Source organism: Ixodes scapularis, unplaced genomic scaffold, assembly GCF_016920785.2.
Source record: "Ixodes scapularis isolate PalLabHiFi unplaced genomic scaffold, ASM1692078v2 PGA_scaffold2__306_contigs__length_199485367, whole genome shotgun sequence".
NCBI lineage: Eukaryota > Metazoa > Arthropoda > Arachnida > Ixodida > Ixodidae > Ixodes > Ixodes scapularis.
In genome coordinates this window covers 140,240,192-140,266,555 of record NW_024609857.1, presented here as the reverse complement: position 1 = coordinate 140,266,555, position 26,364 = coordinate 140,240,192, and the positions used below count along the sequence as shown (strand labels likewise).

The 26,364-nt window shown below is 48.8% G+C and overlaps 1 protein-coding gene across 2 annotated transcripts in view; it reads right to left on the bottom strand.

The window, feature by feature from the left end:
• LOC120843860 (probable ATP-dependent RNA helicase DDX20) overlaps window positions 1-26,364 on the bottom strand; it is a 59,145-nt gene that overhangs the window by 10,016 nt on the left and 22,765 nt on the right. For both annotated transcript variants that reach the window (XM_040215311.3, XM_040215312.3), the window contains exons 6-9: window positions 23,161-23,306; window positions 14,995-15,115; window positions 8,091-8,232; window positions 7,234-7,339 (exon numbers count right to left, since the gene is read on the bottom strand). In XM_040215311.3, coding sequence (XP_040071245.2) covers window positions 7,234-7,339; window positions 8,091-8,232; window positions 14,995-15,115; window positions 23,161-23,306 — 515 coding nt within the window. The remainder of the gene's footprint in view (window positions 1-7,233; window positions 7,340-8,090; window positions 8,233-14,994; window positions 15,116-23,160; window positions 23,307-26,364) is intronic.

Below are 26,364 nucleotides of genomic sequence, written 5' to 3'. Positions count from 1 at the left end.
CTCCCGAAAAGCTTTATTCGTATCCTGGGAGATGAACTAGGCCCAGTGTGGTGTGGGCAGGCTATAGTTCGAAGCGTCATTTTGGAGTCTTTCGATTTTAGTTTTTTATTTATCTATTTACCCCTCCGTACTCGGGAGAGAGCCCCATAAAAAGCGCTCATTCTGGGGCAGGAATTGGTGGTAAAAAAAATGCAAGCCGTTTACAACTCCCTGTAACGCCGAGTTAAAGCGCAGCTCTTGAGGAAAAGGAGAGAAGGGTACTGGGGGGTGGGTCAAGTGACCACGGGGGCGGGGGAGGTCACGTGACCTTGGGGGGTCACGTGGCCTTGTGGGAATCACATGACCTTGGGGTGTCACGTGACGTCGGGGGATCAGGTGACCTGGGGGTCACGTGACCCCCAATGCCGATGATGTCATCACTGACGTCACTGATGACGTCATCAGTGACGATGACGATGCGGGTACCGATGACGTCATCAGTGACGTCACTGATGACGTCATCAGTGATGATGATGATGATGCGGATGCCGGTGACGTCACTGATGACGTCATCAGTGACGATGACGATGCGGATGCCGGTGACGTCATCAGTGACGTCGCTGATGACGTCATCAGTGATGATGCCGATGACGATCCGGATGCCGGTGACGTCATCAGTGGCGATGACGTCAACGGGGGGTCACGTGATCTCGGGGAGGGTATCCCCAGGTCACGTGACCCCGGGAGGGGTCACGTGACCTGGGTAATTATCATGACCCTCGTGAGGGTAACCCTAGTACCCCTTGTGAGGGCAACTCTCGTGACCCTCGTGAGGGTAACTCTCGTGACCCTCATGAGGGTAACTGTCATAACCCTCGTGATCCTCGTGAGGGTCTCTCATAACCCTCGTGACCCTCGTGAGCGTGACCCTCGTGAGGGTAACTCTCGTGACCCTCCTGAGGGCAACTCTCATAACCCTCGTAACCCTCGTAAGAGTTACGAGGGTTAGTAACCCTCGTGAGGGTTACGAGGGTTAGTAACCCTCGTAGCCCTCGTGAGGGTAACTCTCGTGAGATTAACCCTCGTAACCCTCACGAGGGTTACGAGGGTTACTCGCGGTTACGCCGACGCCGCTCTAAAAACTAATGGGTGCTGCTATTGGCTGATGTAATGAGACCCGAGCGGCGAGTGGCTGTCCTCCGTCACGTGATTTTCCGCGCATGGGGCGCGGAACATGGCGGGGCGCGGGCGCAGAACACGTTTTATCGCTGATTTGACCATTTCGCCCTGTTTTTCTTCTATCTTCCCTGCTTCTGTTTTCCCCGAAAAATGTCCGCAGTTAAAGCCAATATGCGTAGAAGCTTGGGCAGACAATCTCGTTTCACGAAACCGAGAGGTCTCGGATCCCGCAAGGGCTCAGAAGCTCCGGTGTCGTCTGCACCGCAAGCGCAGTCAAGATGGAGTTCAACTTCGTCACAACCATCGGAAGCATTCACAAAACACGACTATGTCGTGTTTTGTGAATGCTTCACTCACGGAGGAAGTTGATGACATGACTACTTTCGAGCGGAAAATTCTGCTTTCGGAACGCAGCGAGGCCGAGCGTGAACCGATCGAGGGCAGCGATCAACCTCGATCCCTCGACAGACATCTCTTTGTGTATGTTTCAGCCATGTGGACAGTGGTGAGCACCTTGATGTGTCCCACTTGTTTGGGAAGCGGATTGGGGTTGGCGGAAGATACAACTGGAGCGAATTCACACTTCCCGGTCGTTTATAGTTCTTGTGGGGAGATAGCGAAGGCGCTGCACTCCGTACCCGTAGAAACGACTCGGCAAAACAAACTCGCTGCGTGCCTCTGTGCTGTCGGTCGAGCCTGTAAAATTAGCTTCAGAAAGCTAAAAAAACTTTTCTGGAGGCATGAGTGCACCAAAGCCGATGCACCTCAAGACCTACCAGAACATAGCAGCAAAACTGAACGATGCGTCAATGGAAGCAGCAAGCGATACGATGAAGGAAGCCACTATCTGGAGCACACGAGGAAAGCAACTGAGCTGAAGATCACGCAGGCCAAGGCAAAGGCACCGGACACCTCCAAGATTGCCCACACACGAAGGAAGCTAAGGGCAGTTGCAGCGGAGCAGAAGAGCATTGAGCAAGGAGGTGTCACCTATGCTGCTGGCAAGTTCTTCCAAAGTTCAAAATGAAAAAAAAAGAAAAAAAGCAATCTTGAAACTTTAAAGACGTTTATCTCAGCTTCACCTTTAATATGAAAGCATTAACTGTCCCATGGAGCAAGCCGACGTAATCAGCTTTGAAGCTGCACCAAATGGCACCTTAAATCCTTTCTAAAAGTGAAGCCAGCTCCCAGCTATGAAACCACGCGAGAAGCCTAGCCAAACGGCACCGAGTTTTCCCGATCCCAAAGGAGCGGAGTAAAGCTGATGGATTTTCGGCCTCAATCCCATTGGCCGCTGCACGTCAGTTTCAACGACCGCCACCCCATGGCACTGCGTGTTCGTCAGCGCGCCACTAACACGAGACATCCAAGGTCAAAGCCGCGAGGAGAGGGCGTGCTCTGCCGTCGACGCAAATACACTGCAGACGAAATAAGGGAGCGAAAGAATGATCTGCATGCTTTCGCATTCACAACTCATAAGAAGTGCTTAGGTGTACTTTGAGCCTTTTTTGATGTCAAATCTCGGTTCAGGGAAGCTATCATTTCATAATGGAATTATGTGTAGCTAGATTTGGGTTTTTCTATATTAAAATTTCGTGGGGAATGCGACTGTGAATTTAATTTCAGCATTTTTTCTCTTTTGTAATGAAAAGTTGATATATCTTTAATCAAATGCACACCAGAAAAAAAAATTATATTTATTTTTTAATTAAAAATTTTATAATTTTTGTAATTTCTTTTTGTAGTCGTCTGAAGCAAGTATTCTACAGTGCGTTGCACCAAAAATACTGGCCATTCGCATTACCGTTTCTAAATGATAGCTTTCCTCAGTGGGTGCACTTTTTGTATGATGTATTTTTATGTAACTCATCGTGGGATAAATTTATAAAGTTGCATAGCACCCTTTCTCAGTGCTATGAGTACACCCTGCAAATTTCATACAAATAAGACAAACGGTTCAAAAGTTACTTCTTCAGAGTAACGTTCCCCCTTAAAGAACTCAGTCATTGAAGTCTTGTGCACAGGTAAACCTTGATATAATGAACTCATATTCGGGAGTATTGGGGTCATCCTTAGGACAATCCATTTAGAACGATGTATGACGGATCAGAAATGACTTCCATTTGGAGGCAAACGTCACAGTAATGTCAAAATAGAAGTCACTTTGTCAGCCCCTTTTGGCTGGTAGGAGCACGGGGTAAGGTACGCCCACCGCAGCATACCCCTGTCCGCACCTTCCCCTTCACCCTCCGCACACTGAGAAAAGGTACTTGAGAAAATAGGTGGCAAGGAGGATGGCCTGTGCGATGGACCCACAGCTCCGTTGACATTGTACGTCGTGGCAAAAAGATTTGATTACCTTAATATCCTGAGAGATGACGAACCCCCAAAAGATAACAACGCCTCCCCAATTTTTGGCATGATTTGCTATTTTTTGAAAAACAATGAACACTTTTTGTAATAGACCACTTACTAAATCCCCAAAGCACCCAGGCCCGCACTCGAGGAATCATGGGAACGGTGTTCCTTCAGTTCCCTAGTGACCGGTAATTTCGACCAGTTCGACACTTACACACTTTTGAGTTTAATCCAAAGTCACCCTGAACAAGCGTCGCAGATTGCAGAGACCTGTCATATCGCTTCTAAATTTCTTTGTCAATGTCGGTGTTTTTGATACTGTGCATGCGATCCACCATTCAACCTGGCCTGATCTGGAGAAATCTCTTACAATATTATCATTCTCGAGATTGTTGTTTTGGCAGGAATTGCTTCAAAAGACGAGAATTCACAACAAAAACCAGGATTTAGCTCGGAGTCAGCAGGGCTGTTTATAGCATTTTTAGCGTTTCTAAGTTAAAGGGGCGGTGCAATGATTTTAACACTGAACAAATGTGCAGCTTGTATTTTTTATATTGTTTACTTCGGCATAAGTAAGAGAAAAAGTGCCACCATACCCCAAAATACCTCTATTTCGCTGCGTAATCGCAAAATAAAAAACCTTTTTTTCCCAACCTGCGGCCAGATGGTGGCCGCAAATGGAACCTGTGGTGTGACGTCATTCGGAGTGGTTTTTGTAAGTGATAGTGTTAGGCAATTGTAAGCTTGATTTAAGGTTAAGTTTAAAAAATCTTGTTGTTTAGGCATGCAGAAACGCTTCAAAAGCCTAATATTGTCGCTAAAAGGGTATGAATTATTTGTGGCGCCATCTACCGCAAGTCAACAAAACCTGCCGTCGCCGTCATCCGTCGACGCCCGAGGCGCCTACGGCGGCTACACGAGCAACCCGGACGTTTTGTCTTTCCCTCGCTCGACGGAGTGCGTTGGTCGTGGTCCGTAGTATCGTGGTATCGTTATTGTTCCTGGTGTCTCGACCTCGACTTTGACTTCGACTTCCGCCGCGCCGCCATGTTGGTCGGGAATTGACGGGAGAGCGGCGAGCGGCGACGAGCCTGGCGAGCCGGCAAGCGCTGGGGAAACGGAAGCCAAAAGAACCCAACCGGAAACCAGCGCCACTCCGAATGACGTCACAGGCGAAGCTGGTGCCGCTTCAAAGTTGAGTTGAGGGGTGCCGGAGATACCAATTTTTTTTATTTTTTTTAATGAAAACTAGGGCAAGCAGGAAAGAATAGTTTCCGGTCCTTTGTTTTATATGTGGCCGGGATCAATTCCCGCAATTAATTAGCCAAAGTTCGCAAATTGTTGCACCGCCCCTTTAATGTCAGCGTCTTTGAAGCTGTGCGAGAACGATAATAATGTAGCGGATTTCTGCAGCTGAAGCAGGTTGAAAGGTGGGTGGCATGTGTAATATCAAAAACGCTTACATTGTTGAGATGTTTTAGAAGTGATATGACAGGTATCTGCAATATATACGACGCTTATCCGGGACAACTCCGGATTACACTCAAGAGTGTGTAAGCATCAAATTGGTTGAAATTACCAATCACTAGGGAACTGAGCACCGTTCCCATGATTCCTCGAGTGTGGGCCGGGGAACTTGGGGGATTTAGCAAGTGGTCTATTGCAGTGACCGGGCCAATGGTGGCCTTTTAGCTATGACAAGGGATAAGCGAACATTGCTCACTGGGAAGAACAGTTACACTTATACAACACCACCCTCTATGTGACAAGAGGTTTGACAGGCCGCAAAATATAAAAATAATTTTTCAAAATTTTTCTTGATCACACACTGAAAGTAACCCACTCTTCATTTTCATGCAATTTGCTCTCGATTTAAGGTGGACTATCTATCAATATACTACAGTGAATGTTTGATTTTTCCAACGAAAATTAATTTTGTGACACATGTGACCAACCCATGTAGTCTAAAAAAAAAGGGATTTTGGAAGTGAAGCGTCCGGTATTCCCACAAGAAAGAAATCCGAGGGATTTTTCTGTGGAGTGTGCACCCCAGAACGAAAACATCACGCTTTCGATATGGCACGATCGCGTCAGCGCCACGAGAGAGGGGCAGGAGGGGATGTTCTAACAATACAAACAGTTCCCAATTTGGTGTCGGATCACTTTGAAAAATTTTGTTGCTCAAGCTTTGATGTCAAGAATGGTCACTGTCGAAACGGAAGCGGCACGTCTTTCGGACGTCTCTGTAACGCACTTGGTGCCTCCGCCTTGCTTTGGTCGTGTGTGCATGCATAGAGTGCACGAGACACCCGAGTGTTGTCAAAGGTAGCAAGCGTGCACCGGAGGTGAGACAAGCAAAGCCCCTCCGTCCTCACCTTGTGAGTGACTAGAGTGCTGAAAATCCTCCTACTAGCACCTTGTCCGTGTGAACGACAAAGCTGAGCAGGGAGTTGCACCGGCTGGAGATTCCAAGCACACCCGTCTGCGGATTGCTCTTTAGCGTGGACGCCGCTTTGACCTCCTAGTGTTTCTAGATATTCTGCACCTTTGAGTTAGAACAGCCTGTCAATTGTTATATGACAGGCACTGCACAATTCAAAATGTTTTATGATACAGCGATAATATTCCCTGAAGAGGGGGAACAAGGGGGGACAAATAAAAAATGCAAATCTCCATGCATGGTTAGGTGAATGGGCTATTATCGTTATTATTGTCCAGCTTGCTGTATTTTTGCATAAATTTGGAACATCATGCTTTTAAAATGCAGGCCGTTCACTCCTGCTGGTGCTAGACCGGTGGCAGCTGTTAAAACCCATTCACTTTACTGACGTCCAACTCCTGGTTAGCCCAGTTGGTAGAGCGCTGAACTGGAAAAGTCCCTGATTCAATACCAGGACCAGGCAGATCTTTTCGGTCGCGCACCAGTCACCTAGCTGTGTATGAAGATTTGTGTTTGCCCTTTGTCCCCCACTTGTTCCCCCTCTCCAGAGATTATTATTGTTTTAGAGCGCAGCTCTTACGGGCCCATTCCCGGCTTGAGCGGCGTCGCCGTCGGCGTAACCAAGGTCATCCCAAGGTCACGTGACCCCCCTGAAGTCATGTGACCCCCCGAGGTCACGTGACCCCCCCCCCCGAAGTCACGTGACACCCCCCAGGTCACGTGACCACCCCCAGGTGTCACGTGACTTCGGGGGGGCATCCGCATCGTCATCGTCATCATCACAGATGACGTCATCAGTGACGTCACTGATGACGTCACCGACATCCGCATCGTCATCGTCATCATCGCTGATGACGTCATCGGAGTCCGCATCGTCATCGTCACTGATGACGTCATCAGTGACGTCACTGATGACATCATCGGCATGGTCACGTGACTCCCCAAGGTCACGTGACCCCCCAGGTCACTTCACCCCCCAGTACCCTTCCCTCCCCCTCCTCAAGAGCTGCGCTCTAATTCGGTGTTACAGGGAGTTGTAAACGGCTTTCACTTTTTTTCTTGTCCAGCTCACTGCACATTCCCATTAATTGCATTAATATCAAGTTTTCTGCTATTGCGATTTTTATGTTGCCGCCTCGGTCATACAACTACTTTTACTTCAGTCCCGACTGTCTTCCCGCTACTGTAATGCTTCGTGGCACTGTAGGCACCCGTATAAATAAAATAATAAAAGGCGCAAGCGGCTAGGGACGACTCGAGCCTGGAGAAGCGCTGACCGTAGCGTCCCGCCCGTCCGGAGCGATGCAAGTGCGTCTCCAGGTCCCAGGGCAGGTCAAAGTTCACCACCAGGTTGACCCGCTCTGCATCGATGCCCCGGGCGGCCTGCAACATACATACCACGCACCTGACACTCCGGCAAAGGTGTCGGCTTCAAGCTGGCTCCGGCGCTCCCAGCTAGGGGCAGGGGCCCACAGACGCCATTTCGTTTCACTTACCGTCCCTCTTAAAACGGCATTGAGGTAGGTATTGAGGTAGCCTTTTTGCAGCAATAACTCAATCTATAGTCTGTGACAGGTTAAGAGTCCTACCACCTCTTTCCACTTTAGCAGAATGGACACTGGAGAGGAGGTCGTCTCCTCTCCAGCGTCTGCTCTGCACAAGTGGTAAGAGGTGAGAGGAGTTTCCTCTGAACTGCTAACCCGTCACCAACTATAGACGTCGTCGGCATCCTAGAAAATTCGCAAAGACGATCCTGTGTGGCTTTTTTCTCCGCTGGATAAGACTGCCCCCTTTCTTTGGTATATTGTAAAGATGCTCAAAACGCATAGTAAAAATTATAGTTCCCCTTCACCTTGCTCTGCCTGTCCTTCTTACTTCTTTCCTGGCATGTCGACACCACGACAGGACACTGTGGGGTCGCGTTCCATCGAGGCTACGCATGGGACGCGGGCACAAACAAGAAAGCCCTGAGAGCCGGCCCTACAAATGCTACGCATTTAGAATGCGACAAAACGCCCTGATTTCCCCTCTTCCCAAGAGACATCTCGGCAAAAGAGGCAGGTCGTAACGCCCGGTCGTGCTCTTAGTAGGAAAAAAAGTGACGCGCCGAAACGGAGCGTGCTGGGAGGCGTACCAGGTCGGTGGAGACGAGCAGGCGGCAACGGAATCCCTTGAGCCGCGCCAGGGCGGCCATCCGCTCCTCCTGCCCCTGGGCTCCGCTGAGGAGCTGCACTCCACCCAGGGACCGGTTGAGCCGTTCTGACAGGGAGCGTGCCCTGGAGGAAACGGACAGAAACAAGGAATGGGCACCCCGTCGAAAACCAAAGTTGACACAAGCTTCTAAAGCACGAAACGCGCGCGCATCGAAACTGTTCGACTTGTTCGAACCGTCGGCCCAACCCGACGGGTTTCACGGTACCGTGGTGCCTGGGACACGTCTCCAACTGGCGTATTTATCGTGCCCTAAAAAGTGGGACCTCGATTTCTGCCCGATGAAGTGAGTCATAAAAGTGCCGTGGTGTCTCTGGCTGTGATCCCGGCATTGCCGCAGTGGCGGTGTTTGATGTGGCAGACACCCGTTCTGCTGCAGGTCGCTCTGCAGCTTGATGGTTCGTGGAAGCTTCGGCCGCCAGGAGGTGGGACGCCTCAACGATGAAGGCACTCGCACCCCTCCCCCGCTTTTTTCCAGGACGTTGACGCCCGACCACCGGGATGACGACGTCCGACAGCGTGACACTCCGGCCTTTGCAATGTCGTCTTTGGCTGATTCGAGACCACTTTTGACGCATGGGCAGAATGGTGTACGTCACTAAAGTGCAGCTTGAGGCAGGATAGTTCTACCGGAACGTAAAACTGACGCTCCCGCACGCAACCAACTCGCTGGATATTCGCTGCTTGGCAATTTGACTGCCGGACGGCCGCAGCCGACGGCAGAGCGGAAGGCACGAACGTTCCGTCGACGTCGCCCGAGGACCAGTCCAATTCCTCAACCCCCTTCCCCCTTCATTTAGCAAGTTTGGGACTGGGCGGAGACAAACAGAACAATACTGATCCTGTGCATCGTGAGCTAGGTCGCAAGGACGTGTCGCAAAGTGCAGTGTAGGGTGATTCGGAGCTGCCATTTTCCCGGTGTACCGTGCGTCGGATCAGATGGTTTGGACGCACATGGTGTATGTGTCTCGTGTTTAAAGGGACGCTGACAGAATACTTATGCTCACCAAGGTTTTCTATTTGTACATGGCAAATGAGCCCAACTACCCATAACACAATTTGCGACTCGCAATTCGCTTTCTTTCCGCCCAAAACTCACCGGTCGTGAACTGGCCGGTTTGAGTCGCGTTCACTCTCTTCTTCGTGGTCACATGCCGTTTTCTAAGGTTTAGACGTGACCATCAAAGATAATCAAAGTCGTGGGTCATCAAAAGCACACACTCAATATTAAAAATAGAAAAGAAATATGATGCCCATTTTTTGTAGCTTGTAAAGAACCGCAAATATGTTGATTGAAGAACAAGAAAGTTGCACAGCCTCGTGACTTTCGCCAACTCTCTCCTCCACTACATTTCTTCTTCCTTCCCAGTCCAGTTTCGGTTTTGGTTTCGAGCAGTTGCATTTTATTATCTTATGAAAAATATTTGTGATGCTGTAGCAATATATTGACTGGGTAGTCTTCTGACACCATAATGAATTGCCTGGCAAACATAACACAAAACTTTATAGGAGTGCCAGTGTCCCTTTAACAGAAATTTACCGTTAGATGTTTGGGTTCGGCATGGCCCAGCATTGCCCAAACACTCGTAGAACAACTCGGTAAAGGTTACGGGAACAGCAGCCACCCAATTTCTGGTCATTCCAGTCGTAGGACAAACATTCGCGGAATCGGAAGTTGGCACACACTCGAGGAATTCGGAGGCATTTGAAAAAATTCGGACGGTCGTTGGGACTCTTATTTTTCAGCCTGACTGTTTCTTGTCCCACAAATAAAAATGAGGGGTGCACAACTGGAAAATTGTGCGGGTCAAGCGAAATAATATTGGGGCACCACGAATAGCATTTCACAAAAAATGCTAGTAAATTTGGTGATGGAAGCAGCATTCAACCTTTCATAGCATGCTTTGTGGCAAGCAAAAAATTGGTTTGAAGCAGCTGCTGACGCTTTTGGAGCAGATACCAACGTACGGTGGCATGTCATTCGAATGTGGAAAATTAATCGCTGAATACATTCATCTTTGATTATGACTGCAAGTTTCCCTTTTACACTGAAACAAAAGTACTTGTTACCTTTTGTAAGAATACATAGGATGTACGAGGAACATCAACTTTATTTTTATAAGCCCCAGGTCAGGGTAGGTTTCCTTTACAATGTGGATTAAGAAAACAAAAACGGTTGACAGATTAATCACAGCACAACGCTTCAGTTGAAATAAATAAAGCCCCGCTCCCCCTCCCCTCTTCACACTCAAAATTTATTGAGCCTGTAAATATAATTTCTGGAAAATGCCGGCAAAGAGCAGCATACCCACAAAAACGTCAATCATTGAAAATACATCCCCCCAAGTCTTCTGAATCTACCAAACTCTAGATTCTAATATCACAAAACAGCAACTCTAGATTCTAATATCACAAAACAGCAAAAACTACCCTCCACAAACATTATTAAAACATACAGTTTCACTCTAAAAGTGACACTGTGCTTCAGCGTCGTTGGAGTCTGAGTTTGCTGCCCTTTCCATGAACCGCTGCACAGGAACAACCTCGACTATCGAATTCATTGAAATATAGATCCACATTTTTTTCTCTTTTGGCAAAGCTTCTTTTACAAATAGAGGTCAACCTACGATTAAGGCCAAAAAGTGTCAACCTGTCGTAGCACTGAGCACAATTTCTGAACCCAATGCGCTAACCTAGGTGCTCCCCCATGTCAGCTGCTGCTACTAAGACACCAGTGCAAAGTGGTGAACCTCGGCACACACATGACAATGCAAAGCGGTGAAATGTGACACGCACGCACCAGTGTGAGGAGGTTAAGGTCGACGTGAAAGGTGCAAGCGCCGGTGCACCAGAGCCGTGGAACGCAGGCATGTGGCAGGCCTGATAATCGAGCAATCTCATCGGGAGTAAAACACCCTGGTTCTGTCTTACCACAGCAGTCGCCGTCTTGTTATTTTGTGAATTTTTCCCGTGACTTCAAATTTCCGAAATCACCGACATTGTCTGGAAGTTCGGACGATGACAGGCCAGTGCGGTTGATGAGCAATATCTATAGTGTTTCATTTCAAGGTCCGGCCAAGGGCCACAAGCCACAAGGTTCAAGGGCCACAAACTGATGGGATCAATCAAGCAGCATCAAAAGTGAAACATCTTATGTTCATCATCTTTCTTTTTGTATTCTTTCATTGACCAAACCAATCAAGTGCATTGAATGCCCCGTGAGTTGCACTTTGATTACGTGTGTTTGTGGTTGCACGAGTTTGAGCCTTTGACTATGCCCTGATCTAAGATGAAACAAAGTATATATGGCGAGTTGAGGCACCGTAAATTACTCCTTCCCTTCTACTTTTCTGCATGCTAGAATCGACCAATATGAAGACATTTTAATTTTTTGCTACGCACAAGCCCATTTTGCTGCACACATGGCGCAGTTCTTAGCACAAATGGCACTCTAGTTCAAAACGCTGCTGGCCCTCATTTGTGGCACTTGTGGCACAATTCGGCGCAAATGGCGCAGCATCACTATAAATTTTTAAGCATCTTCACGAGAAATGCTGAGAGTTAGGTTGCTCGTTAACCCATCTCCGCCACATTCCAGAACATCCGATTTCTTCTGCAAGTGAAGCGGTGTGGACCCCAATGCACAAGCTTCTTTCACTTTGCAAACATCAAAGGAGCTACAGTTCTGTGTGCGACCCCGGGAGGCCAACAAAGTGCACAGCCCGTGTAAAGGGATGTGGCCTCCTGAAAAACGTTGGAATGAGCCGATTAGGATGCCCAAATTACAGTAGGAAACAACATGTCTTCTGTCCACATCTGACCTCCCAACTGAAGTATGTATAACTGCTTGCCGTCCTGATGAACACTACATGATCTTGTTAGAAAAAAGCATACTGGGAGCTTCACCCTTCTCACATTTGCTTCAACAAATCAACTCCGCAAATGTACATTCCTGTACAGCACGTAGAGACCTAGCAATTTCCATTTATAGGCAAAAAGGAAATTAGGCATGAGTGGCAGCTCAAATCGAAAAATCAATTCGAACTAGGATATGAACCATGCAGTGTTCCAAACGTAATTGCAGTCTTGGTTGCAAAAGTCAACCTGGCTCAATATTACATTGTTTCATTTCTCAAATTTTTATCACTAGCTCTCCACGTGACTCTCGCTTACGAAGAGATCTCGCTGTCCTTGAGTGGATAGGGCAGTTTTCTTTCCTTTTGCCATGCATGAATTCCAATGCAGGGCTGCCACGGACACACACTATGTTATTGCTCCCTTTGCTCTTACTCTCCCCATGCAGAGAAAGCAAAACATGCAAGAATGACTTTGTGTCACTTGAGAACAAAGACAACATGAGCAAGGACATGTGTTTAAAGAGCACAGCACACAGTGAACGATTCCATGCACTGTCTGCCCACTCGAGCAAGAAGATGAAGTGTGTTACTTAAGGGGAGACGTGGGTCTTCGGAGTTTTGATCCCTAAAAACTGTTTTTTGGAAATGGTGATTTTGAAATGCACAGCTATATTTCTTTTGATCTTCCAAGTTTCTTATTTTTAAGATTAATATTTGAGCCATAATATTGCTTTATAATACCTATGTGGGCTGAAATTCCACCGAAGCTGATGCTAAAACAACACATTCTCAAAGACCAAATTTTGAGCTCTTTAAATATTTTCAGGAGGGATATCCCAGCATCTAGGGCAGACAAAAATATAACTTTATATCAGCACCATATAACTAAATGTGCAAAGCATATAATGTCCCATTTGTCAATATATAGGTGTAGCAGAATTTGCAACTGAACTCTTGTTTTATTGTTTGGTAGCCACACTTCAATGTGTTGTAAAGTCACTAATACTGGATCAATCTAGAAAGTACTTCCAACATTGTATGCTTCATAATTTGTACTATCTGACCATATGTTAAAACATCATTTTTTTTAAAAATGGATTTTTACCAACTCGCCCAGTCAGCAGTCTTATTGACTTTTCACAATTGCTTTAGGGAAACAAAAACTAAGTAATTAATAATTATAATTAATAAAAAAAATTGAAGTCTGCACAAAAGTCTTAACAAGCTTGCGTTGTTTCATTGGGCTTGGCCAAAAAATAAGGAAGAAAGCTCCAAGACCAGTGTTCCCCCTTAAACAAGGATCGTCGAATGAAACTAAAAAAAAAATTATTGGAACGATATACTGTAAACGATTTATTTTTCGCGGGCTCAATATTTCGCGATTTAGGTCAAAGTTGGAGTTTTGGAATAATTCGCAGGTTCTAATTTTCGCGACGCGGTGGGATCTCAATATGGATTCCAATGTGTTTACATTTTACCGGAATTGTTCGCGGGACCTATTTTTCACGAATAGTAGGCGATTCGCGAAAATTAGGTCCTCGCAAAGATTAAGTCGTTTACAGTAACCTTACAAACAAACACCCTATGCCGCACTCATATGTTATGAAAGAATTGAGCACAGCATATACTTTATGCGCTCAACAGAACATCCTTATAATGGTTGCTGCCTGCTCACTTGCATTTTAAAATCTGCCTTCTAGACATATATACCCTATTTACTCGAGTAGCAGCCACACTATTTATGAACAAGGCCCTTGCATCTACTTTCCCACAGAACACATATACAGCCAATCATTGCATTGCACATAAATATCATAGCGAATAACTAGATCAAGAACACGAGTCTCCATACAGATGCAACCTTCACAGATGGTATCTTTGCGCCAAGATGTTATCTCTGTCCCGTAAACAGCTGGAATCATGCTGTCGATCGCGGTGATTGGCAATCTGAGTGCTCTGCGGAAAAACGAACCCTCAGGGTTTCTTCATAAGCAGTGTGGCTATTACTCGAGTATAAATACGGTAGATACAAGCTTACGAAAATTTAATCTTTTCGGCATCAAATATATGAAGAATGCACTACGGCAGACAACATTTGAGCCGCGTGTTGGGAATCGCGTGACTGCCTCCACCCCCTGGGTGTCTCACATCGGTGACCCCACGAGGCCAATATTGCCCTTTAAAGCCGAAGTTTCAGTTTCTGTTCATGATCACGCTTAATGAATGAGAGCACAGAACACTCAACTTTGTGTAAAAGAGATTATGCAGAGCAGAAGTAAGATGATAAGCCGGGCTGTTGATGAGTAATGCCCAATCTGAAAGCAGCCCTTATCCCGGAACTAAGGTAATTGAGCGAAGCTTCCCTTAAAGGGACACTCAAACGCTTTTTGTAGATGCTCGTTTTTGATGGCCTATTGTTTGTTGGGCTTTAGTCGATAAAAAATGACCGGTTCTGGATGGCAAGACGGCCTAATAAACACTCAGCAATAGAAGTGCACGGGCCCTATTTTTTCTTGGGGGAGGGGCATCCTCAGATCCCCACCACCTCCATTAAATTTGATCAATAAAAATAGTTAATTGCGTGGAGATTCCAAACGTTACTATTATTGCTCTTTTTTGCCGCGCTGTGCATTATGTTTTGACAAAAACGTGAAATCTTTGGGCATAAAAGACGTAATACACCAATTATCGTTCGAAAGTGGCATCCGACGGCGCGCTCTGGTGTCTGCTCCAAGGCGCAGAAAGGGGGGCGTGTCGAGACCTTTGACGAGATTTTTAATAGGCAACTCAACCGCCCACGAGTGTAATTTCGGGTGTTTTAGGAAGCTTAGAGCCCGCAGGTCGAGCCATCCCCATAAACGGAGGATCTCTCGGAATGCATTTGAGTACCCCTTTAAAGAAGCGGGCCCAGCAATGCTCTTTGCCATCCTCCTCTGCGGAATTTCCCAGTCACGAGTTCCGAAATCTCACCTGGCCTGCGAGTTGACGAAGACCAGGCACTGGGAGAAGGGCATATGGCGCAGTAAGGACTCCAGAGAAGACAGCTTGGCCAGGAAGGCCCCTTCCACGGACAGGTACCACTGCGAGACTCCTGCACGGGGCCCAGCGCCGGCCGTTTGCACTGGACTCGAAGCAATTTCCCGGAGCGGGGCTTCTTACACCTTTCCATCTCGAGGAACCCGCGTCTCACTCGAAGCAATTTCCCGGAGCGGGGCTTCTTACACCTTCCCATCTCGAAGAACCCACGTCTCACTCGAAGCAATTTCCCGGAGCGGGGCTTCTTACACCTTTCCATCTCGAGGAACCCGCGTCTCACTCTAAGCAATTTCCCGGAGCGGGGCTTCTTACACCTTTCCATCTCGAGGAACCCGCGTCTCACTCTACGCAATTTCCCGGAGCGGGGCTTCTTACACCTTTCCATCTCGAGGAACCCGCGTCTCACTCTAAGCAATTTCCTGGAGCAGGGCTTTTTACACCTTTCCATCTCGAGGAACCCGCGTTTCACTCGAAGCAATTTCCCGGAGCGGGGCTTCTTACACCTTACCATCTCGAGGAACCCGCGTCTCACTCAAAGCAATTTCCCGGAGCGGGGCTTCTTACACCTTTCCATCTCGAGGAACCCGCGTCTCACTCTAAGCAATTTCCCGGAGCGGGGCTTCTTACACCTTTCCATCTCGAGGAACCCGCGTCTCACTCTACGCAATTTCCCGGAGCGGGGCTTCTTACACCTTTCCATCTCGAGGAACCCGCGTCTCACTCTAAGCAATTTCCTGGAGCGGGGCTTTTTACACCTTTCCATCTCGAGGAACCCGCGTCTCACTCGAAGCAATTTCCCGGAGCGGGGCTTCTTACACCTTACCATCTCGAGGAACCCGCGTCTCACTCAAAGCAATTTCCCGGAGCGGGGCTTCTTACACCTTTCCATCTCGAGGAACCCGCGTCTCACTCTAAGCAATTTCCCGGAGCGGGGCTTCTTACACCTTTCCATCTCGAGGAACCCGCGTCTCACTCTAAGCAATTTCCCGGAGCGGGGCTTCTTACACCTTTCCATCTCGAGGAACCCGCGTCTCACTCTACGCAATTTCCCGGAGCGGGGCTTCTTACACCTTTCCATCTCGAGGAACCCGCGTCTCACTCTAAGCAATTTCCTGGAGCAGGGCTTTTTACACCTTTCCATCTCGAGGAACCCGCGTTTCACTCGAAGCAATTTCCCGGAGCGGGGCTTCTTACACCTTACCATCTCGAGGAACCCGCGTCTCACTCAAAGCAATTTCCCGGAGCGGGGCTTTTTACACCTTTCCATCTCGAGGAACCCGCGTCTCACTCGAAGCAATTTCCCGGAGCGGGGCTTCTTACACCTTTCCATCTCGAGGAACCCGCGTCTCACTCGAAGCAATTTCCCGGAGCGGGGCTTTTTACACCTTTCCATCTCGAGGAACCCGCGTCTCACTCGAAGCAATTTCCCGGAGCGGGGCTTCTTACACCTTACCATCTCGAGGAACCCGCGTCTCACTCAAAGCAATTTCCCGGAGCGGGGCTTCTTACACCTTACCATCTCGAGGAACCCGCGTCTCACTCTAAGCAATTTCCCGGAGCGGGGCTTTTTACACCTTTCCATCTCGAGGAACCCGCGTCTCACTCGAAGCAATTTCCCGGAGCGGGGCTTCTTACACCTTACCATCTCGAGGAACCCGCGTCTCACTCAAAGCAATTTCCCGGAGCGGGGCTTCTTACACCTTTCCATCTCGAGGAACCCGCGTCTCACTCAAAGCAATTTCCCGGAGCGGGGCTTCTTACACCTTACCATCTCGAGGAACCCGCGTCTCACTCTAAGCAATTTCCCGGAGCGGGGCTTTTTACACCTTTCCATCTCGAGGAACCCGCGTCTCACTCGAAGCAATTTCCCGGAGCGGGGCTTTTTACACCTTTCCATCTCGAGGAACCCGCGTCTCACTCGAAGCAATTTCCCGGAGCGGGGCTTCTTACACCTTTCCATCTCGAGGAACCCGCGTCTCACTCAAAGCAATTTCCCGGAGCGGGGCTTCTTACACCTTACCATCTCGAGGAACCCGCGTCTCACTCAAAGCAATTTCCCGGAGCGGGGCTTTTTACACCTTTCCATCTCGAGGAACCCGCGTCTCACTCAAAGCAATTTCCCGGAGCGGGGCTTCTTACACCTTACCATCTCGAGGAACCCGCGTCTCACTCAAAGCAATTTCCCGGAGCGGGGCTTTTTACACCTTTCCATCTCGAGGAACCCGCGTCTCACTCGAAGCAATTTCCCGGAGCGGGGCTTCTTACACCTTTCCATCTCGAGGAACCCGCGTCTCACTCAAAGCAATTTCCCGGAGCGGGGCTTCTTACACCTTACCATCTCGAGGAACCCGCGTCTCACTCTAAGCAATTTCCCGGAGCGGGGCTTCTTACACCTTTCCATCTCGAGGAACCCGCGTCTCACTCAAAGCAATTTCCCGGAGCGGGGCTTCTTACACCTTACCATCTCGAGGAACCCGCGTCTCACTCAAAGCAATTTCCCGGAGCGGGGCTTCTTACACCTTTCCATCTCGAGGAACCCGCGTCTCACTCAAAGCAATTTCCCGGAGCGGGGCTTCTTACACCTTACCATCTCGAGGAACCCGCGTCTCACTCAAAGCAATTTCCCGGAGCGGGGCTTTTTACACCTTTCCATCTCGAGGAACCCGCGTCTCACTCAAAGCAATTTCCCGGAGCGGGGCTTCTTACACCTTACCATCTCGAGGAACCCGCGTCTCACTCAAAGCAATTTCCCGGAGCGGGGCTTTTTACACCTTTCCATCTCGAGGAACCCGCGTCTCACTCTAAGCAATTTCCCGGAGCGGGGCTTTTTACACCTTACCATCTCGAGGAACCCGCGTCTCACTCTAAGCAATTTCCCGGAGCGGGGCTTCTTACACCTTACCATCTCGAGGAACCCGCGTCTCACTCAAAGCAATTTCCCGGAGCGGGGCTTCTTACACCTTTCCATCTCGAGGAACCCGCGTCTCACTCAAAGCAATTTCCCGGAGCGGGGCTTCTTACACCTTACCATCTCGAGGAACCCGCGTCTCACTCAAAGCAATTTCCCGGAGCGGGGCTTCTTACACCTTTCCATCTCGAGGAACCCGCGTCTCACTCAAAGCAATTTCCCGGAGCGGGGCTTCTTACACCTTACCATCTCGAGGAACCCGCGTCTCACTCGAAGCAATTTCCCGGAGCGGGGCTTTTTACACCTTTCCATCTCGAGGAACCCGCGTCTCACTCGAAGCAATTTCCCGGAGCGGGGCTTCTTACACCTTACCATCTCGAGGAACCCGCGTCTCACTCAAAGCAATTTCCCGGAGCGGGGCTTCTTACACCTTACCATCTCGAGGAACCCGCGTCTCACTCTAAGCAATTTCCCGGAGCGGGGCTTTTTACACCTTTCCATCTCGAGGAACCCGCGTCTCACTCGAAGCAATTTCCCGGAGCGGGGCTTTTTACACCTTTCCATCTCGAGGAACCCGCGTCTCACTCGAAGCAATTTCCCGGAGCGGGGCTTCTTACACCTTTCCATCTCGAGGAACCCGCGTCTCACTCAAAGCAATTTCCCGGAGCGGGGCTTCTTACACCTTACCATCTCGAGGAACCCGCGTCTCACTCTAAGCAATTTCCCGGAGCGGGGCTTTTTACACCTTTCCATCTCGAGGAACCCGCGTCTCACTCGAAGCAATTTCCCGGAGCGGGGCTTCTTACACCTTACCATCTCGAGGAACCCGCGTCTCACTCAAAGCAATTTCCCGGAGCGGGGCTTTTTACACCTTTCCATCTCGAGGAACCCGCGTCTCACTCAAAGCAATTTCCCGGAGCGGGGCTTCTTACACCTTACCATCTCGAGGAACCCGCGTCTCACTCAAAGCAATTTCCCGGAGCGGGGCTTTTTACACCTTTCCATCTCGAGGAACCCGCGTCTCACTCGAAGCAATTTCCCGGAGCGGGGCTTCTTACACCTTACCATCTCGAGGAACCCGCGTCTCACTCTAAGCAATTTCCCGGAGCGGGGCTTTTTACACCTTTCCATCTCGAGGAACCCGCGTCTCACTCAAAGCAATTTCCCGGAGCGGGGCTTCTTACACCTTACCATCTCGAGGAACCCGCGTCTCACTCTAAGCAATTTCCCGGAGCGGGGCTTTTTACACCTTTCCATCTCGAGGAACCCGCGTCTCACTCAAAGCAATTTCCCGGAGCGGGGCTTCTTACACCTTACCATCTCGAGGAACCCGCGTCTCACTCGAAGCAATTTCCCGGAGCGGGGCTTCTTACACCTTACCATCTCGAGGAACCCGCGTCTCACTCAAAGCAATTTCCCGGAGCGGGGCTTCTTACACCTTACCATCTCGAGGAACCCGCGTCTCACTCGAAGCAATTTCCCGGAGCGGGGCTTTTTACACCTTTCCATCTCGAGGAACCCGCGTCTCACTCGAAGCAATTTCCCGGAGCGGGGCTTTTTACACCTTTCCATCTCGAGGAACCCGCGTCTCACTCGAAGCAATTTCCCGGAGCGGGGCTTTTTACACCTTTCCATCTCGAGGAACCCGCGTCTCACTCTAAGCAATTTCCCGGAGCGGGGCTTCTTACACCTTTCCATCTCGAGGAACCCGCGTCTCACTCTACGCAATTTCCCGGAGCGGGGCTTCTTACACCTTTCCATCTCGAGGAACCCGCGTCTCACTCTAAGCAATTTCCCGGAGCGGGGCTTCTTACACCTTTCCATCTCGAGGAACCCGCGTCTCACTCTACGCAATTTCCCGGAGCGGGGCTTCTTACACCTTTCCATCTCGAGGAACCCGCGTCTCACTCTAAGCAATTTCCCGGAGCGGGGCTTTTTACACCTTTCCATCTCGAGGAACCCGCGTCTCACTCGAAGCAATTTCCCGGAGCGGGGCTTCTTACACCTTACCATCTCGAGGAACCCGCGTCTCACTCAAAGCAATTTCCCGGAGCGGGGCTTCTTACACCTTTCCATCTCGAGGAACCCGCGTCTCACTCTACGCAATTTCCCGGAGCGGGGCTTCTTACACCTTTCCATCTCGAGGAACCCGCGTCTCACTCTAAGCAATTTCCCGGAGCGGGGCTTTTTACACCTTTCCATCTCGAGGAACCCGCGTCTCACTCGAAGCAATTTCCCGGAGCGGGGCTTCTTACACCTTTCCATCTCGAGGAACCCGCGTCTCACTCTACGCAATTTCCCGGAGCGGGGCTTCTTACACCTTTCCATCTCGAGGAACCCGCGTCTCACTCTACGCAATTTCCCGGAGCGGGGCTTCTTACACCTTTCCATCTCGAGGAACCCGCGTCTCACTCTAAGCAATTTCCCGGAGCGGGGCTTCTTACACCTTTCCATCTCGAGGAACCCGCGTCTCACTCTACGCAATTTCCCGGAGCGGGGCTTCTTACACCTTTCCATCTCGAGGAACCCGCGTCTCACTCTACGCAATTTCCCGGAGCGGGGCTTCTTACACCTTTCCATCTCGAGGAACCCGCGTCTCACTCTAAGCAATTTCCCGGAGCGGGGCTTTTTACACCTTTCCATCTCGAGGAACCCGCGTCTCACTCGAAGCAATTTCCCGGAGCGGGGCTTCTTACACCTTACCATCTCGAGGAACCCGCGTCTCACTCAAAGCAATTTCCCGGAGCGGGGCTTCTTACACCTTTCCATCTCGAGGAACCCGCGTCTCACTCTAAGCAATTTCCCGGAGCGGGGCTTCTTACACCTTTCCATCTCGAGGAACCCGCGTCTCACTCTAAGCAATTTCCCGGAGCGGGGCTTGTTACACCTTTCCATCTCGAGAAACCTGCGTCTCACTCGAAGCAATTTCCCGGAGTGGGGCTTTTTACATTTTTGCATCTCGAGGAACCTGCGTCTTACTCGAAGCAACTTCCCGGAGCGGGGCTTCTTACACCTTTCCATCTCGAGGAAAGGTGTAAAAGGAAAGGTCTCTGCCGCACTCCGCGCCGTCGACACGGAGTGCAGCAGCTGTGAGCACTTGATGAACTCACACCCCTCCTCTAGTTCACGACCACTCAAGCAACCAAGGACGTCATGAGGGAGGTTATTTTTTGTTAGCTTTTGTAATACTAATTTGCCTATAACTTTTAAAATAAAGCGAATTTCGAGAAAAGAAAAGTTTCACTAAGGTACTACGTTCAGTGCGCTCAGGTTCGGTGCAAATTAAAAAAACAGTAAAAAAGTCCTTGCACGGCCCCTTTAATAACCTTACATTAAAAAAAAACATCCAATGGTTAAGTTTTAGTGATTGACAAACCCTGAAAGAGGGTCATCCTAAATACAGTAAACTTTTGTTAATTCAACCTCCACGGGACCTTGAAATTAGGTTGAATTATCCGAACGACCGAATTAAAAAAGAAAAGAAAAACGGTTAAAATTAAACTTCCTTTTATTGTCCCCAGTACTCACGGATGGTCTGCTGCCATCTGCGCTTAAAACGCGTGTCCAAAAGCGCGCTCCGGAGAGCAGCATAACTAAACGCCATGTCCCCAAAAAATTGCGCACTACAAAAAAAAAAATATATAAGAAAAAAAAAGATAAGTTTTTGCGAGTCGTCTTTGACGCCTGGCAGCTGTGGCAGCCAGACCGTCGGCGACAGAGAAAAATAAAAAAAAAGGAAAAGAGAACTCGCATTTCCCTACGCGCAAGATGGTCTGCACACGATGCTACAGAAAAGCGCTTTGAGAGCGCGTACTGTCTCTGCGCCCGAACATGTGCTATGTTTTCTGCGCTACTCCACACCAGATTGGTTGCGCTGGCTCATGTCATTCGCTACGGTCCATCTCAACGGCGCAGAGGAGCAGGCGCATATTTGCACATGTTCGGCTTTGCAGCAAACGGCCCGTGTTTCGCCGTACGTAGGTGGTTTTTCTGCCGTGGTGCTGTGGCAATGTGAGCCCGCGCGCAATCGCTCGGGACTAATTATTCGATGCGGAGTCTTCCCGAGTTTGAACTATCAAACTTTTCCTCCCATAGAAATGTATGGGCGCTCGCCGGGACTTTTGAACACGGTCGAATTAAACGAAGAGTCGAATTGAACGAGGTCGAACTAACGAAAGTTTACTGTACAAGTAAATATTGAGGAGAGCCACGGAGGCAATGGTATATGGCCAGCCGTCATCTGTTCCACGATACTGTACGGCCCTTGAAATCTCAATAGGAACTCGGCAGTTCTTTCGGCAGAGCGGAGGCCGATCTCTGACACAAAACCGGTCTTTGCTCGACTATGCAGAATGGCGTCCCGTGCCAGGCCCTCTGTCCATTCGATCCAACTAATCTCGACCCTTTTCTCGGTCAGTTGCGTCACTGGATGGCTACGGGAGAGTATCAACCGCCATTCTTTGATGACTTTTTAGAACCTTTCCTTCTAACTTTTTTGCCATCCCATTGAATTACGGGAAAGTTGAAGAGGCTCCTGAATAAAAAAAGAAAATGGTGAAAGTTTTAATGTATGCACCTTAAAAATGAAGTGCCTCTAAGTTTTCTGTCCGTCACGTTAGTAGGAGCGTCGTAATCGTCAATAAAAATTTCGACACAGCCTCGCCCATTGCGGTGCACAGAGTGCAGGAGAGCGGAGAAAAAAAACTAAGGGGAGTGACATCATCGACAGGGTCGGATGTCCCTCGCTCGCCACTGAGCTGGCTGGGGGGTGAAGACGATGTCATGACGCTTTGGACAAGTGGCAGAGAGGCTCGCCTAATGCCCTGTGGCAATCGCTGCGCACATTTTCCAAAATAAATGTGGTTTACGTTTACTCCTGCTCAAGTTAAGTGTGATAACAGAGTTCACGGGACAGAAAGCTATAAAAGCTTGCTCCTAACACAGATTTCAAAAAAAGTGCTGCAGCTTCCTTTAAAAAAAAACAACTTATATTTTGGTTTCTAACAAAAAAAAATAAAAACTTCCCATGACAGCCAGTGACATTTGCAATGATTTGCGATGAAGGTATTTAATCGGGTGGAAACCGCCAGAGATTACAGACCGGCGACATCTAAGGAGTGTGGCCCACAAGCAGACAAGGCCCATTTTAAGCTCGACATTTTTATCAAACCGCCCAAGGTGTCGCCACCTACCGAGGAGTGCAGGGTCTTCAGCCCCCAGGCGCACCAACGCCGGTTGGTGCAGGTACTTCTCTTCGAGCAGGCGTGCCACGGCCGGTGGGTAGGTGGCGCTAGTGGCCACCACCTGCTTGCTCGAGGGGAGCCGCCCCCACAGGTCACTGAAATGGCGATGGTGCGGCTCAGAGAGTAGTAGTAGATTGGGGTTTTGTGGCGCAAAAGCAGCTAAGGCTATGATGCGCCAAGAAATGATACTATTGCAGAAGAGGATTTTGGAGAAGAAAGAGCTTTAGTAGCTGGTAATTTGCAAAATGTATAAAATAAGAGTAAGACCATACATTATAAATAATGCTACAATTTGTGTAAAAGATCAACGCTTTTTAAAAACTTAAAAACCTGGGTGGGTGGGAGTAGTGGTTCATTTCCAAGTAACACACATAGGTGTAAAGGAACGTGCTCTTTGTACAGTTGGAAAAAGTAGTGGAGGCGTTTTTCTTCATACGCAGGACATTCTAGAAGGATATGTGAGACACTCAGCGGTTCCTGGCAATGTTCACATCCAGGAGGGTCCTCCCCACGTAAGAGGTGTCCGTGCGTGAGCCGCGTGTGTCCTATGCGTAGTCGACAAAGGACTACCTCATAAAACCTGTCTCTGTGCCTAGCACTCTGCCACTCACTAAGAAAAGGCTTTATCATGTGCAGTTTGTTTGACACCTGTAGGCTCCATTCTGCTTGCCACTGGGCTTTAACATGGTATTTAATTAGGGCACAGTAATCTCTGTACGGGATGCTCCTAATGTCTACAGAACGGGAGCCAGAAGTGCCCGCAGCACGATCTACCTCTTCGTTCCCTGGGATTCCAACATGGCTCGGTACCCAGCAGAATAGAACATTACATCCTTTCCTGGTTGCCGTTATTATTTTGTTTTGTAATAAAACAACGAGGGCATTCTTTGGGGTTTCAAGCGATGTCAGAGCCCGTAAAGCACTCAGCGAATCTGTATATACAACTGACCGAGAGTTACTTGTTTGGATGATGTGATCTACTGCAAGCAGAAGGCCATGCAGTTCAGCAGTGAAAACAGTAGCGGACGAATTAAGCCTACGAACACTTCTTACTGAAGGGCCAATCATGGCACAGCCAACAAATGATTCAGTTTTTGTGCCGTCTGTGTAGTAGTGGGAATGAGAATTGTGTTCCTTGTGGAGTTCGAAAAATTCTTGTCGCATGACCTCAGTTGGGGTATCCTTCTTATTGAACTTTGTTAATGAAAAATCACAACGTATGCAGTTAAAATCCCATGGAGCCACCATCCCTGCAACTGTATCAACTGGGAGCTTACTGTCTATCCCAATAGATTCTGCCAAATTCCTGTTTCTCATCACGAATGAAGGGATAATGCTAGGCTTGTTTTCGAATGTCTTCTGGTATCTAGTGCTCTCCACAACCTCCCGGGCTGGATGCTGAGCAACTGAACGTATCCTTAACGAATACATAAACCCTAGGGAGAAACGCCGTCTGTCAAGGGACATCTCATTTCCTTCAGCATAGAGACTGAGCACAGGCGACGTTCTGAAGGCTCCAAGTGCTAAACGAAGTCCCTGATGATGGATGGGGTCTAGTGCCTTAAGAGCTGATTGCCTAGCAGATCCATATACAAAGCTACCGTAGTCCAGACATGAGCGAATCACAGAACGGTAAATTTGTAAAAGACATAGACGATCAGAGCCCCATGTCTTGTGGGACAGAACTTTAAGGAGGTTCAGTGATTTCTGACATTTTATCTTCAGATTCTTTATGTGAGATATGAAGGACAGTTGACGGTCGAAAATAAGACCCAGAAATTTATGCTCCTTCTTTACCGGGATGGGAGTCTGGTGCATTCGTAAGGAAGGCTCTACGGAGATTCCCCTTCTCCGAGAGTAGCAGACACACACAGTCTTATCAGGAGAAAACCTAAAACCATTTTCGTCTGCCCACTTCAAGAGGTTGTTGACTGCAACTTGGAGTCTACGTTCACAAATGGAAAGATTGCATGATGAAACGGATATCTGGAGATCGTCCACATAAAGAGAATATTGCACACATGGAGGTATAGACCGGGCTATTGAGTTCATCTTGATTATAAAGAGAGTAACACTCAAGACACCGCCTTGCGGAACTCCGGCCTCCTGAACAAATTCTCTGGAGAGAGCAGTGCCCAACTTCACAAAAAAGGTTCGCTCAGATAAATAGCTCTTTATGATAGCAAGCAACCTGCCACGTACCCCTACTTCATACAAGTCACGAAGGATTCCATAGCGCCATGCTGTGTCGTATGCCTTCTCCAAGTCGAAAAACACTGATACGCAGTGTTGTTTATTAACAAAAGCCTCACGAATTGTAGTTTCAAGACGCACCAAGTGGTCAACAGTGGAATGGCAGGAACGGAAACCACACTGATTTTTATCTAAAATGTTTTGTTTTTCTAAGAAGTACATGAGCCTTTTATTAATGATGCGTTCAAATGTCTTGCTTAGGCAACTGGTGAGGGCAATTGGGCGGTAGCTAGATGCGGACGAAGCGTCCTTCCCGGGTTTCAGAAGTGGTATGACTGTGGCTACCTTCCATGCCAGTGGGAATCTACCCTCTCGCCAGACGCGATTGAAGAGGTACAAAATAAGGAGTAGCGTAGAAGGATGAAGGTGAGTAAGCATCCGGTAGTGGATACCATCAGGTCCAGGAGATGAAGGCTTAGTTGAGCGAAGGACCATTTCGAGCTCGTGCTGTGTGAGGGGTTGATTGTAAGCCTCGCGAACACCACCTGAGGTCTTCACGGCATGCGCTTCCGCTTGCTCTTTGTATCGAAGAAATGCAGAGGAAGAGTTTTTGGAACTTGATACATGAGCGAAATGCTGACCAAGAAGATTGGCCTGACCCTCTAGGCTCTCTGGACAGATCCCATTGTGGGAAAGAGGTGGGACTGCGAAAGCATGGTATCGCCCCTCGATCCGATGAACTTTATCCCAGACTTCTTTTAGTGTTGCAGTGCTATTAATTGAAGAGGCATACCCCTGGAAATTGTCTCGCTTAGATTGGCGGCAAATGTATCTTGCCCGAGCTTTCATTTGTTTAAACGCGAGGAGATTACTCTGCGTGGGGTAACGTCGAAAAATACCCCACGCTCTGTTTTGTTTTTTTCTCGATTCAGTGCACTCTTCATTCCACCACGGCTTGGG